This window comes from Oryzias latipes, chromosome 4 (assembly GCF_053564925.1).
Source record: "Oryzias latipes strain Hd-rR chromosome 4, Olatipes_Hd-rR_3.1".
Taxonomy (NCBI): Eukaryota; Metazoa; Chordata; class Actinopteri; order Beloniformes; family Adrianichthyidae; genus Oryzias; species Oryzias latipes.
The window spans coordinates 7,777,764-7,792,261 of record NC_136240.1 but is presented as its reverse complement, the minus strand read 5'-3'; the positions used below and the strand labels follow the sequence as shown (position 1 = coordinate 7,792,261).

Sequence of the window (14,498 nt, the reverse complement as noted above, 5' to 3'; positions counted from 1 at the left end):
CTTCACAATAAGAGCCGTTGCACTGCAGCCTCACCTGTTAACGCGGAAGAACCGCGCCTACATGTGAGGTCCGATATACCTGTCAAATTAACCTTGAAAAAATAATAAAATAAAACAAAATAAGGGGAACCGAGACAGAAACTATGTTTAACGTGAAGAAAGCGTAGGAAAGCAGTTGGGTGGGGCTGATCCGTAGACGTTCCGACAGAGGACCTGGGATTTAACATTGCCATACTCTTTTCTGTAAAGGTATGTGACAGATGTTCAAAAAGTTCTCATTCATAATGTTAAAATGTAACAATCCAAAAGTGAAGTGAAATATTATGACCTGACTCCTAATTTTGATAAGACAAAAATGTTTGAAGCTGATTGGTTTGATTATTCAATTGTTTCCCTGTTTTTCCAGACTTTACAGATGCTGCTACTCACAAACAGCAAAAGGCAAACTTGGAAAAAAGTGATCACTTCATCCATATGCTACCAATTGCTATTGCAACTTAATGTGGAAGCTTTTTTAAGGTCATATAATTGCAAATCTTGAGTTTTATAATCAAATACTTTTGAAATATATGCTTTCTAATTCCAACCAAGCCTGGACCTTCAGTTTGATGCAAACTAAATGTTACAGTGCCTTAAGACAACAGGAGGTAGAAAGGCAAATTCCTACTTTCAATGTCAAAATTAGGATTTTGCACCAAAAATAAATGTCTGTACAATCCTGTTTCAATAACCTTTTATATTATTTTTAAGATCCCAGCGGCTGGGTGTAGGACTGCCAGGTAATGAGCAAAAACAAAAAAATCCAGTGAGTCAAGACCCATCACACTCCAGTTTATCTGGGTCTCACTGTGCCTTGAAAATACATGGTCGTGTCAGGAAAGGCAAGTAAAAATCTTCTGCCAAACCGCCTGTGTGAATCAGTTAAAACTAATTCACTGTAGCAACCCTTGAAGGGATAGGCAAAAACATTCTTAAATATACCATGTTGATGTTATCAGAGCTCAAATTTGTGGATTACTAGGATTTTTGTATTGTTATTATTATTATTATTATTATTATTATTATTAGTGGTTGCTAGATGAGTAAACCCAACAGGGCTTCCAACTTAGCTTTATTTTGCATAATCTTTGGTTTTGTTGGAAGAACCTTTGGCATCCATTCCACTTCCGCTTGACATTTGCTGTGCAGAATCCAATAGATGACATCAGGAATTACCTGTCCAGTGTTAAAATGTCTTTGTTCTAAACACTGCAGCTCTTAGATTAATATGACTGAAAGACATCAGACATCATTGTTATTGTACAGATGAATGTAAATATAAGACTCATATAGAAGAATCCACACACAATTAAGTTTCAACGCATACCATGTGTCTGTCTGAAACACATTTTTCAAAATAAGAGTGAGTTGAAAGGGCTCCAAGCAGCAGCATCTTCATACATTCGCTTAGATTTACATCAGATGCTGTGAGTGGATCAAGAGTACTTCTATCTTTTATGGTGCGCTGTTCATTTGTGCCACCTAGGGTCCAGCCTGCAGATCAGAATTCTCCTTTCCGATCAGCTCTAGAATGTGGAACAAATCTGCAGAATGAAAAATTTGTAGGGAAAATGCATTTTTGGGCAAAGGCTGAAGACCTGCCATTTGTGACCATGTCTAGGAAATTGTTAACTATACATTGTATCACTGTTGTTTTATTTGGTAGGTAAAAGCACAGGTAAAAGATACCTGCATGCCGTTTCTGTCTGACGCACCTCCGGCGGTGCCAGTACGGCAGCTGCAGGGTCATCAGCTGGGAGCCACCGTTGAGGAGAAAGGACAGTTCGCTCCATTAATCCCGGATCATCTCACGGTGGTGGAGCAGCAGCAGAGGCGTCTCCCTGCCGCCCCCTGCAGCTGCCCCTAGGACCCATGTTTTCCCCACGAACTGTCCTTCCTCCGTAACCATAACCAGAAACTAGCTTTTTCAGCCTCTTCCGCCTTGGCTGCCTTCTCCAACTTTGACCCGGTCACTCCCATCTTTCTAAGTAGGAGCTGGGTGGATGTTCCAACAAAGCCCCTGCAGCCAACCTCAACCGCTCAGATGATGGTTTACCACCCAGCATCTCAACACTCAGCTACCAGCTTAGTGTATTTGTCCTTCTTCCTTTCGTACGCAGCCTCCATTCCTCCCTCCCAAGGGATTGTTAGCTCTGCCAGGATTATTGCTTTGGCTGCAAAGGACCACAGGATGATATCTGGTCACAGAGAGGTGGTAGTTATCTCTGGTGGGAGCTTGAATTCCAGTCCCATCCTGGTGTTAGTACTGACGGTGTCCCTCTCTGCATGATGTTCTGTGCTCCAGCCCTTCTCCAACAAAGTGAATCAATGTCGGTAGGTGTCTTTGTGGGATGATCTTTGTCTGCCTCCATCCTCCGTACTTCAAGATCCTTAGCCAGTTTCCTCAAGACCTGGTCATGCTGCCATCTGTACCTACCCTGGGCCAGAGCTACCTTGCAGCTGGACAGGATGTCACATAGGGTTTGCAGTGTTACAGAGATGCAGTTTTCCTCCGAGCCAAACCCCTGGGTCAGATTGCTGGGGCTGGGTAGGGTGTCATAGATGGCCCGCATGAGGAAGCTCAGCCTTGCTTGAGGCATCTTCCCTTATGTTCGGACAACCTGATGGTCCTATTGACTACGCCTTACAATGTTGTCCATCGGCCTTGTTGTGGCTGGCTGAGTGCTTTGATCTTGTATTGCTTTTCCTCGCTCCTGCTCACCTCTTCAATCACCAGCTCTTTCCTCTCCCTTATTGTGGCTTTGGACCAGAACTTGGGGCCTGTTCCCCAGCCTAAGCCGACTCTTCCTGACTGCGTCCTTCCCACAACTTCGTTGCGCTTAAGCTAGCTGATGGCCTGGCTAACAGCCTCTTCTGACTTCCATTTGCGTCCAGTTCAGACAGGTGCCTTGGTGTATCTTACGAAAGGGTCGGTTGAGTCTCTCAGCTCAAGCCTCGCCTTCTCCTGTCTATAGCCTAGGCTGATGGACTTCAGTGGCAGCTGGAGCGTGTTTTTCCCAAATAGGCCTGTGCTGGAAAGACTTCGAGGTAAGCCAAGCCACTCAGTATGAAACTGTTGGCTTTGGCATCCACCTTTGCTACTGTGAATGACGTAATCTCAGTCCGTCACTAAACTGGAGCATGAAGGTGACAGGCAAGTGGGTGTCGATTATTTAAGATGTACAATGACAAATGTAAACACCATGACCTTCACACAGGTCCACGTGTTGGGATTTTAAAATAATTTTCTCCCCTCTGAGTTGAAAACACGTGTTGTATCAGAAAATTATTCAGCTGCCAAAACTGAGATGCATTCCATTTTAATAGACTTCAAACACTCACTGCAGTTATTGACCATCTATCCAGTTATGTTCATAACATCTGAGCCACACAAAGTCATGGATTGGACATAATCTTTTTTTTTTTTTAGCAAAGACAGTTTGAGTTTGATTTAAACAGTTGCAGTAATAACCTGGGTAACGAAGCCATAAAAAGAGTTAGTTCAGTTCTTTACACAACATTAAACCAGACTAATCAGATAAAAACACCTGGGCGTCTTTGATACAGTCCCATTACAAAATATTTAAAGGCCCAAAAATATTATTTTAAAATATCAACTTTTGGTCAATGAAATATTTGTTATATTGATTTAAAGACCTACTCCGTTGAAAATTGCGTTTTTGGAATTTTTAACATGTATTTATGGCCTTTTTCTGATGTTGGTGGACATATATGAAAAAAATTAAAATTAGGATTCCAGTCAGGAGCAGTGGTAAAATTGGTGTTGGAAAAAATCATATTTGTGACATAGAAAATATGCTGGGTGGGCCACAACGTCCTTGCTCTGGTCCATTCTGATGCATCCATTTGTAGACAAAAAGATCCATGTATGTCTTTGTTTTTTCTCATCTGAGCTGGATCAAAACTGTACAGCTGGATTGTAATATAAATCGCTATTTTTGTTGCACCGCTAATGTTAGATTCACGGTGTAAGGGGCTGTAAGATAGCAGAGTGTCAACAGATGGATGAGGGGCAGGGCTCTTCCTCCCCTTGCTTATCTCTAGATAGGAGAAGACCTCTCCAAATAGAAAGCATCAACAGAAAGAGTAGAACGTCTTGATTCAACACATCTGCATTTTAAGATGAAATGAGTCAGATAAAGCTCATTTAAGAAAGAAAAATTAACATACTGAGTCATCTTATCAAGTTTACTCATACCCCATGTCCTCCTGTCCAAAGTGCATCTTCAGAACACTTGGGAGAAACTACGTTGCTGTAGAATCCAAATCAAAAATAATTGTAAGGTAAAAGATTCTGGGACCGCTTGAATAAAATTGATATTTAAGGGGTTTCTGTCAGAATTTAGAGCACATCATAGCCCTGAAAGAACTCTGCTAAATGCTGCAATGATCTCTTTCTCCCTGCAGGCAGCAGATTTTTGTCTCAGCTTCTCTTAAGACTGCATTTGTAATGCAGGAACATGTTTTTGTTGTTTTTGGAACAGTTGGTTGAGGAAATATGATGGATGAAGGTTGTTGGTGGAGAGGGTATGGCAAGCTGAAAAAAAAAGGAATTGTTTTTCTCAGAGGTTCTTCCTTAATATGTAGAAGAAAAAAAACGTGTTCAAAAGAATGACGCATTAAAGTGCAATAATTGTCATTATGAAAACTACATGCTTCTACCTGATCAACAAAGACCAGAAAAAATCAGTATTTAATTATCAGAGTCCGAATGATTCATTTCTATGAATACACAGAGCACAAGATGTAGAGGCTAATGCCTTAGATTTTAATGCCTTAATGCGAATGTGTTATATTTTAAGCTTTATGTTGTTCGTGACTGTTCACAAAAGGTGATAAACAGAGGAAAGCAAACTATTTTTTGAGCACCTTAGTTTGTATATTGTTGTTTTCTTTTGTCTTTCACTGTTTGTTATATCTATTTAAAAGTTTGTAAATTAAAAAACACTTTAAAGATCCACTCCAATGAAAATGATGTTTTTGGTGTTTTTAACATGTTCTTGTAGCATTTTTTTCATGATGAAGGACATAAATAAAGGTTTGAAGCTTAAAACTGCATTTCTGATCCAACATTACTCATCATTTTTGTAGCACCGCTAATGTTAACCTGGGGTTGTGTGGGGCTGTAAGCCAGTGGAAGAGAGTGTAAACAAAGGGATCATGGGAAATAACTAGGGGGGTATTCCAAAAAGCAGGTTATGCTAGTTACTACGGTAAGTTTCAGGCTAAGGAAGTTGATAACCTCAGGTTTCGGTTCCAGAAATGGAGGTATGTTTCAGGGTAGGTCAAGTTGCCACGGCAACTCATGCTCTGCACATAACCTGGTCTGGAGCAGGTTTAGTTGAAGGTTAGGTTGTTTTCAGAGAGGTGAAGCAGCATGACGTGTCCATTTGAAGATGATTTAGTGGATGAAGAAGCTCAGATAATACTTTTTCCACCGTGAGAGGGTGATAAGACCACGTATGGATGTTGGAAAAATAAACCTTTTTACTTTGATCTAACTTAATTATTTGCTTCAGTTAAGATAAATCATATTTTGGAGTTCAGTCAACTTAAAGTTGCTGTGTGAACTAAGTTATGTAATTTAATATACTCACGCCACTTTTATGCTTCAACTATGTAATATCGATTACCCCCCACTCTAACCCCTTATCCCCTATCTCTGACATCCCACCCTGTTTCTTTCTCTCCTCTTTTGTTTCTTTTTTTCCATCCGGTCCAACAAGGAATGCATACAAATATAAGTTTTATAAATAAACCTTAGCCTCAAATACAAAAGGGGTTTACACAAATTTACACTCAGTCTGTCTGAAGATTCATAAACCCCAATTTTAACAATAAAATCTGTCCAATACAACAGGCACTCAGCTCTGATCTGCTTGCTCAGCTGTTGGACAGGACAAGTAAAAAAAATGTACAAAAATAAAAAAATAAACCCTCCATCTCCAAGATGAGAAGAAATCCTCTATAGGGTTCAGGAAAGGGGAGTAGGGTGGCAGACAGACGTTTAACCCTTGTGCTGTCTTAGATGACCCCACCCTTACATTGACGTGTTCTCCCTACCATGACAAAGGTGGATAAAGGTGGAAAGATTTCATGTAATCCATGGACACCAGTGAAGATCACATATCATTGAAGAAAAAAGGTTCAGAGAACTGTCTAGTGGGTCTAGATGACCCAACTCCCAATGGTAAAGTGCCTAAGATAGCACAAGGGTTACAAAGTGGTTACTGTCGGTGGTGAGCCATTCTGATTTGGTTTGTTCTATGGAAGCTCACATTGTCCCAAATGATCACATAAATGTGATGTGATGGCCCAGGATGGTGTTGTGGACAAGCTCCTCCAAACCCATGGCCGCACAAAGAGGAATATTGTCCCCTCCCCCATTGGTCAGGGATGATTCTTTGGCCAACGATGTTACGGCCTCTTTGCCTCCATTTCTTCAGGTCGAATGCCCTGATAGTGGTGGCCACGATGAACCTACTCAGGTTTGGACGGACTCTTTGTTCGCTTCAGCCATTGTCATGCCATGGACAATGACATGATCAAAGACCGTTCCTCGCATCTCAATCACAATGATGGTGCGAGGTTGTCTTGCTCTCCCTCCTGGACCTCCTCCTCTCCCTTGTGTGCCTCCTCCTTCGATTTGAATTCCACTTTCTCGTTGGCCTGCTCCTCTTCCTCCATGGCCATTCCTCTTCCCCTGACTCTTCCTTCAACCATTGTTTTTGTTTGAATTCTTGATCTAACTGTGCACTCTGAACTTGCTTTTATACATGTAGTTACAGCATTAGCACCAAGTGTCTTCAATTTTGAGTCGTGTGTAATGAATGACGCCAGGTGTGTTCATTGTGTTCAAATATTGCTGACTGTGGCAAATGTGTTAAGATTTATGAGAACGGAGGATTGTGTTTTTACAAAGTATATCTTCATGTGAAATGTTTATGATATTAAAAAAAGTCACTAGATTTAGTAAATGTGTTTAGACTACTGGTCATTTGGTTTAGGGGATTGGCTTTTGTGTTTTAGCATTTGAGAAAAACTGTAATAATCCACACTCCATGATTCCTTTTAATTTTACAAAAATGAGAATATCTGCAGCCTCCTCAAACTTCAAGAAGTACAACAAATTAAGATGGAAAAACGTTTAATTGAATCAGAGAAATATGACATTTAGTTTGATAAATATGTAAATTTGAGTTGTAAAAACAATGATTAAGTTAAATAGACGTAAGAAACTAGGTTGAATAAATATAACTCAACTACTAACTTCCAATAGAAATAAGATCAGAAACTTTGTCCGTTCTTTTTCTCCAAGCAGAAACTCTTTCTTTAGCTGATACAGCTGTATTACTTTTTTGATGGGCGTATAATCTTCATACGCCGTCATTAAAATCTCAGACTCCGTCTCGCTGAAGTATAGCGCTCTCTTTTTTTCACCACGCGTTTCCATGGTGACTCTGGAAATCAGCGATCCATTGAGAATGTCTTTATGTACCTGCTGTGCACGTGCATTAACCCAGGGTTACCAAGTCGAGCGTAATTACGCTAAATCATATCCGGTCTTTTGGAACCGACATACCCAGAGTAAGCAAGTTCAGGCGGATTTCAGCCAGAGTTCAGGCTTAAAGTCAGGCTAGTTTAAACATGCTTCCTGGAATACCCCCAGAAGCTTACTTCCTCGCCAACAGTCCCACCCACAACTCAGAGGTGGGCTTCTGATGAACTACTACCACTCTACAGAAACTATGTCTTAGAAAATGACACTGTTTTTTTTTTAAATTTTGTTTAAAATTTGCAGAAGTTTAATGAAAAACCCACTGGGAATGCTTCAAAGATAGATCAAAGGATGATCGAAGTGAGACTTTTAATTTAAACATCAAAAAGATTTTTTACTTTACTCATTCTTTAATCAAAGCCAAAGTTACGGTCTGGTGTGATGGTTAGCAATGACATCTTGCAGCAAGATGGCAAAATATGCCTCGAAGTCAATAAGCTGTTAACTCAGCAGCATTGTTTGAGCAAGGGAAACAACTGTGGTTTCATTCATCCATCATTCATCTTCTAAACCTGTTTTGTCCCTTTGTGGGTCACGGGACTGCCTGAGCCTGTACCGGTCACTCGTGGGCGAAGATGGGGGGACATCCTGGACAAGTCGCCAGTTTGCGCAGGGCCACAATCACTCACATTCATACCTAGGGACAATTTAGAGTAACCAATTAACCTATGAAGAATGTTTTTGGATGGTAGGAGGAAGCTGCAGTCCTCGGATATAACCCACGCATGCAGGGGGAGAACATGCAAACTCCACACAGAAAGGTCTCCCATTGGTGTTCTGTTTCAGATCCCCCAGGGGCCTTCTTGTTGTGAGGTAAAAGCGCTAACCACTGCACCACTTTGAAGCTCCAACTATGGTTTATTTCATTCATAATATTAAATCTTCTTCTTCCACTTTCGGCTTCTCCCATCAGGGGTCGCCACAGCGAACGAGTCGCATGGTAAATTTGGCAATGTTTTACGCCGGATGCCCTTCCTGACGCAACCTTCTCAAACCGGGCTTGGAACCGGCAGAGGTAGAGAAGGGAACAGGGAGCAGCCCGGAGTCGAACCCGGGTTTCACGGACGGAAGGCGCCGCAAACCAGCACGAGCTAAACTGGCTCGTGCTGGTTGCACCTGTGCACGGGTCCCATTTGTGGACTTTAGCTCTGCATTTAATACCATCGTCCCAGAGCTCCTCCACCTCAAACTGTCCCAGCTCACCCAGGGTCCACCATCTCACGGGACCTTAAGTGGATCTCTCACATTGACTTACTTCGAAAAAGGCTCAGCAGAGGTTGTACTTCCTGCGACAACTCAAGAAGTTCAACCTGCCTCAGGAGCTGCTGACCATCTTCTACACAGCAATAATCCAATCTGTCCTGACCACATTCATCACGGCCTGGTTTGGATCTGCAACTACACACGACAGGAACAGACTACAGAGAATCATCAGATCTGCTGAGAAAATTATTGGTTCCAGCCTTCCCTCCATTCAGGATCTGTACCGATCCAGGTTTAAGAAGAATCGCAAAAGACTCCTCTCATCCCGAACACCACCTTTTCAGCCTCCTCCCGTCAGGGCGGCGTTTTAGGACAATGTGCACCAGAACCACTCGCCGCAAAGACAGCTTCTTCCCCCGAGCTGTCACTCTGATGAACTCCTGACTCCTGACCACTCCAGAATACGGAACAAAAACATAGAAACATTCACACCGGAACTACTGTTACATTTTTGTTTAGTGGTTTTTATTTAGTAAATTTTATTTATTCATATATTATCCACCTTATATTACTTTTCTTTGTTTTGTTGTTTATCCTTTTGTCTTTACCCCTTTACACATTTTTATACCTTGCTGGTTTGCACAAGCGCACAAGACACCAAAGCCAAATTCCTTGTGCATGCACTGTACTTGGCCAAAAAAGCTGATTCTGATTCTAATGTGTGTATAATATAATGTGGAGAATTAACTGCTGTTTTAAATGTATCTAAAACACTGGCCTCATTCAAAAAAGCACGCTTTAGATTTAAAGTAGCCAAAGTTTGGAAAAGAGGCCTATGTGACAGGCAAAATGATTTTTTGATTTTATGCAAAAAAAAACTTTTCGTATACAGGTATTTTGTTGTTGTTGTTGTTGTTGTTGTTGTTGTTGTTGTTGTACATTACAAACCTCTACGGCTTGCCGTACATGCTACACAGGCTGTCGGCTGGTATCGAACCGCCCCTCTCATAAATTCTCCGATTTTACACGAGCTTTTCCGAGTAGGAACTCGTGGTCTGATTTCATTGGCTCTGCGTTCGTCCAATGATACGCAGCCATCTGTGCAGGCTTGACGTCGCTGCGTCCTTGGTGCGCTTGGCTCGGATCGGCTCGGTTCTCGAACCTGTTGTGCTTCAACATGAAGTTCTGTTCGGCGCTGTTGGCTCTGTTCGCCGGCGTGGCCGTGGAGGCCACCGTCTATTTCAGGGAGGAGTTTACGGACGGAGGTTCGGTTCTGCTGTTTTTTTCAGCTTCCTCTTGCTCTTGTTTTCAGTTTTGACCAACTGGACCTGCAAGTGTCCGCCTTGTAGTCCTGCTACTAAACTGCGGACCCATTTGTTATCTGGGCTAAAGTCTCTCGCTGAAATGTCCCATGTGATTCTTGCAGAACCAGCAGCAAGCTCGGTTCCGTCATCCTGGTTTAGCTTAGTGATGCTGGTTGAGGAGCCGGGCTTTCCTTAGTTTTAGTTCTTTTAAGTTCTTCCGTCCATCTTAAACTGCAGCTCCTGCCCTGACTCAAATTTAAATCTGCAGCTGGACCTGTGGCGTGTCAGACAGCAGAACCTTCAACTGGACCTTCAGCTGGAAATGCATCTGCAGCAGAACCTGTCTGACCCTGATCTCCTGTGTTTCAGATGGCTGGAAGAGCCGATGGCTTGAGTCAAAGCACAAGTCTGATTACGGTCAGTGGAAACTGAGTTCTGGAAAGTTCTACGGAGACGCTGAGGCAGACAAAGGTAACTGACCTGCAGGCTGAAGGCTCTCTCAGCTCTGTAGCGCACTCATGGCTTTGAAGGGATGTTCAGGAGCTTGTTGATGGTGGGTTCTAGAAACATGTGCGTTCAGATGTTGGTTGAGAAGCTCCTGCTGTTCTCTGATGGACTTTAACCACTGTCCTCTCTAACTTCAGGAGTCCAAACCAGCCAGGACGCCAGGTTCTACGCCCTGTCCGCCCGCTTCCCGCCATTCAGCAACGAGGGGAAGACGTTGGTCATCCAGTTCACCGTCAAGCACGAGCAGAAGATCGACTGTGGAGGAGGCTACGTCAAGGTCTTCCCCTCCGACCTGGACCAGAGTGACATGCATGGAGACTCCAAGTATTATGTGATGTTCGGTAAGTCTGGCGGCGAAGGCAGCAAAAAGTTAGTAGGTGTGTAGAGATATATAGCGATATTTCTTTTGGCGATACCTATATCGATTCAAAATGCTGTCAAAACGATATTTTTTTATTAATGGCTGCCCTTTTTGTTGTTATGAGATATGTACTCATTAGTTTTTGCATGGGATTGGTACCGAACCGAAACTCTGTGCCACGTCGCTACCAGTACCCCATAAAAATGTTTATTGTGGTGCTTTGTAGTGGGCTCAGATGAGATGTATCGCGATACGTCTCTTATCCCCAAACTCTTGCAAAAGCACACTCCTTATCGTGAGCAGGTTAATGTCGGCAGACAGACTGAGGTTAAAACCTTAATCTCATTTTCATCGATAAAATGTTCGGGACTCTGCCATCAGGTAACTTCAGAACTCTGTTAAAGTTTTTTGTTCCCCTTTTTTTGGACAAACCTATGTTTATGAGTTTTGTTACCCACCGTCTTTGCTGTCGCTAACTTGTCAGTTCACCTTACTTGGTTTCCTGGATTCTAATTGTTGGAAAGATATTTGAAGGCGGAGTTTCACCAGAACCGAACAAACTTGTATCATCTGGATTCTGCTTGCAGGACCCGACATCTGTGGATACAGCACCAAGAAGGTTCACGTCATATTCAACTACAAAGGCCAGAACCACCTCATAAAGAAGGATATCAAGTGCAAGGTAGCTGAGAAACCACATTTTGGGGAGGGAGGGGTCACACGACAGCCTAAAACTCCTCCTCCTGTTTAGGATGATGAGCTGACCCACCTATACACGCTGATCCTGAATCCAGACCAGACCTATGAGGTGAGGATTGACAATGAGAAGGTGGAGTCAGGCTCTCTTGAGGACGACTGGGACATGCTGCCCCCCAAAAAGATCAAGGATCCTGACGCCAAGAAGCCCAGCGACTGGGACGACCGGGCGACCATTGACGATCCCAGTGATACCAAACCTGAGGCATGTTAGCTCTGTCACCTTCTCCCACACAGCCCTTTGTAGAACCCGGTAAGGCCGACCTGGTGGGGTTAATTTACAGATTTCATGCTGTCCCCCAGGACTGGGACCAGCCTGAGACTATCCCTGACCCCGACGCCAAGAAGCCTGACGACTGGGACGAGGACATGGATGGTGAGTGGGAACCCCCCATGATCACCAACCCGGAGTTCAAGGTAAGGCTGGAGGTTGGGGGACTGCTCACGGCGGCTGAGATGTACTGTCACTCATAACTGGACGTCTTGTCCTGCAGGGTGAATGGAAACCCAAGCAGATGAGTAACCCCAACTACAAGGGCGCATGGGTGCACCCCGAGGTGGACAACCCAGAGTACGCTCCCGATGCCAACATGTACCTCTTTGACAACATCGGCGTCTTGGGCCTGGACCTTTGGCAGGTAAATGTTTTCCCCTGAGGGGATTCCAGCAGGGGGGAGGGTGGCCCCTGTAAACTAAACAAGGGTGCTTCTGCTCCCAGGTAAAGTCTGGAACGATCTTTGACAACTTCCTCATCACCGATGACATCAAAGAGGCTGAGGAGGTCGCCAAGGAAACCTGGGAAGTCACCAAGGTGAGTGTCCCTAGCACCAGCCAATCAGGAGAAAGAGAGTTTAGCAGGCACTGGGCTGGGAGTTGTATCCTAGTGTGACATCCTGATCTCTGAGTGGAGGAACAAGTCCAAAACCAAGAACATCTCATCCTGAAGAGCTTGTTCTTAACAGGGTGATGCATCTCTAAAGCTCTGTGTCTTTTGCAGGGCCCAGAGAAGAAAATGAGGGATGACCAAGAGGACATAGAAAGGAAACTTAGGGAGGAAGAGGAAAAGAGCAAAAAGGATGATGAGGATGAAATGGACGAAGAGGACGATGAAGAAGAGAAAAATGAGGAGGAGGAGGAAGACATGGATGCTGGAACAGATGACGATGAGGACATTAAGCAGAAGGATGAGTTGTAGGAGTTTGATGATGAACCAATGGACATTTTTTCCCTAAAGCTTTTGTCTGAGGAAGGGGAGGAGCCTAATGTTCATCTGCTTCAACAGTTTTCTAATTTAATCTGATCAGTTAAGGATTTTCTGTGTGTGTGTGTGTGAGTGTGAGTGTGCTTGTGTATGAATGATGGGAAGAAGACAAGGAAGTAAAGTGGATTTCCTGGGAAGGTGTCTCCTTGTCTCTTTATGCTGAAAACGTCATTGGTAGTTTAACCAAAAACCTGATGAGTTACCGTAGCAACCAATCAAACATGAATATTCTGAATGTAAAAAATGTTTCTCTCCCTCAGGGACAGTGGTGATTTAAACCATTAATTGATGATTTAAACATGTTTTGGACGTTCATGAGAGGCTCTGCCCCCCTAACTTCTTGGCCTTCAACCTGAACTCTGATCTACTGCTACTCTATTGCTAGATCTACTGATCTAATGCTGTGTACTCACAGCAGAAGATGGACATTTTTTAACCTTTAAGACGACTGGAGGAAGACGCTCCTCACTGATCATTACATTTGGGCGCAGTCACAGCAGAGGACACCCCAGCCCAGAGTCTGCTTGTTTTATTTTCTTATTATTTTGTGCTCAAACTCAATCAAGAGAACCGGGCTGAGGCCGGCCTCGCAGAGGTGGTCCTGAGCAAGAACTGTCAGTTATGTAACACCCTGTGCTTAAAAAGTGGCCAGTTAAAATACACAAACCAAGCAACACATTGCTCTAAAGACATGATAAATGAAATTTATGAAATACACATTTTGCTCCATAAACCACTTCTCTCATTGATTGGTGGATGGTAAATCGAGGGGAAAAAATGCCACGGTTGTGATGTCCATGTTCAGAGCTGGATTGTTGTTGACCTTTTGGCTTATACGGGTCACAACAAGTGACAGAGTTTTTGCACCGAATGCCCTTCCTGACAACCCTGTATTTTGTAAGTCACAGGGAGACCCAGATAGGCCGCTGTGTTTTCTTTGCACACCCTGGGGATCCAACCTAGGGTTCCTGCGTGGCAGTCTTTCACCGAGGAAACTCTATGTAACCATGGATATTATAACGCTGGAGAGGGAGAAATCAGACCGGAACCATCGAGATCTCACTGGGATTGTACATATAGATTACTGTAAGAAGGACCTGAAGCTACTGTTTTCCATCTTTATAAAAAAAAAGACATACTTTATAAACTGGAATGTAAATTCCAATTAGAAATTACCTAAATAAAGTCAGCAACATAAAAATGACCTCAAACTGTATAAAAAGATTAACTGACTTGTGATCGCAATTTTTGAAATGGTTACTTGATTATTCATGATTTGTTATTCCACAAAAAATACCTTAACAAAATACAAATCCATTAATCAGAAATTGCTTGCTTAAATTACTGCTTCATTTGATTTTAGGACTTGGTTTTTCAAAATTAAATGCTATTTGGAAATAGAAAAATTTACTTCAAGTACATCAAAATTAAATTGACTAAATGTCAGTAGAATTAGCGTCATTGTATTTTCCGGCATTTATTTGTTTT

The 14,498-nt window shown here is 42.9% G+C and overlaps 1 protein-coding gene across 1 annotated transcript; it reads left to right on the top strand.

Annotated features, from left to right (window-relative positions):
• The first annotated feature begins 9,888 nt into the window (after nucleotides 1–9,888).
• Nucleotides 9,889–13,147, top strand: LOC101160304 (calreticulin). The gene is made up of 9 exons (XM_004067649.4): nucleotides 9,889–10,086; nucleotides 10,495–10,596; nucleotides 10,770–10,973; nucleotides 11,581–11,675; nucleotides 11,745–11,954; nucleotides 12,053–12,166; nucleotides 12,244–12,387; nucleotides 12,468–12,560; nucleotides 12,747–13,147. Exons 1-9 carry the CDS (start codon nucleotides 9,999–10,001, stop codon nucleotides 12,942–12,944), a joined length of 1,248 nt encoding a protein of 415 aa, XP_004067697.1. The 5' UTR covers nucleotides 9,889–9,998; the 3' UTR covers nucleotides 12,945–13,147.
• Nucleotides 13,148–14,498: the final 1,351 nt, after the last annotated feature.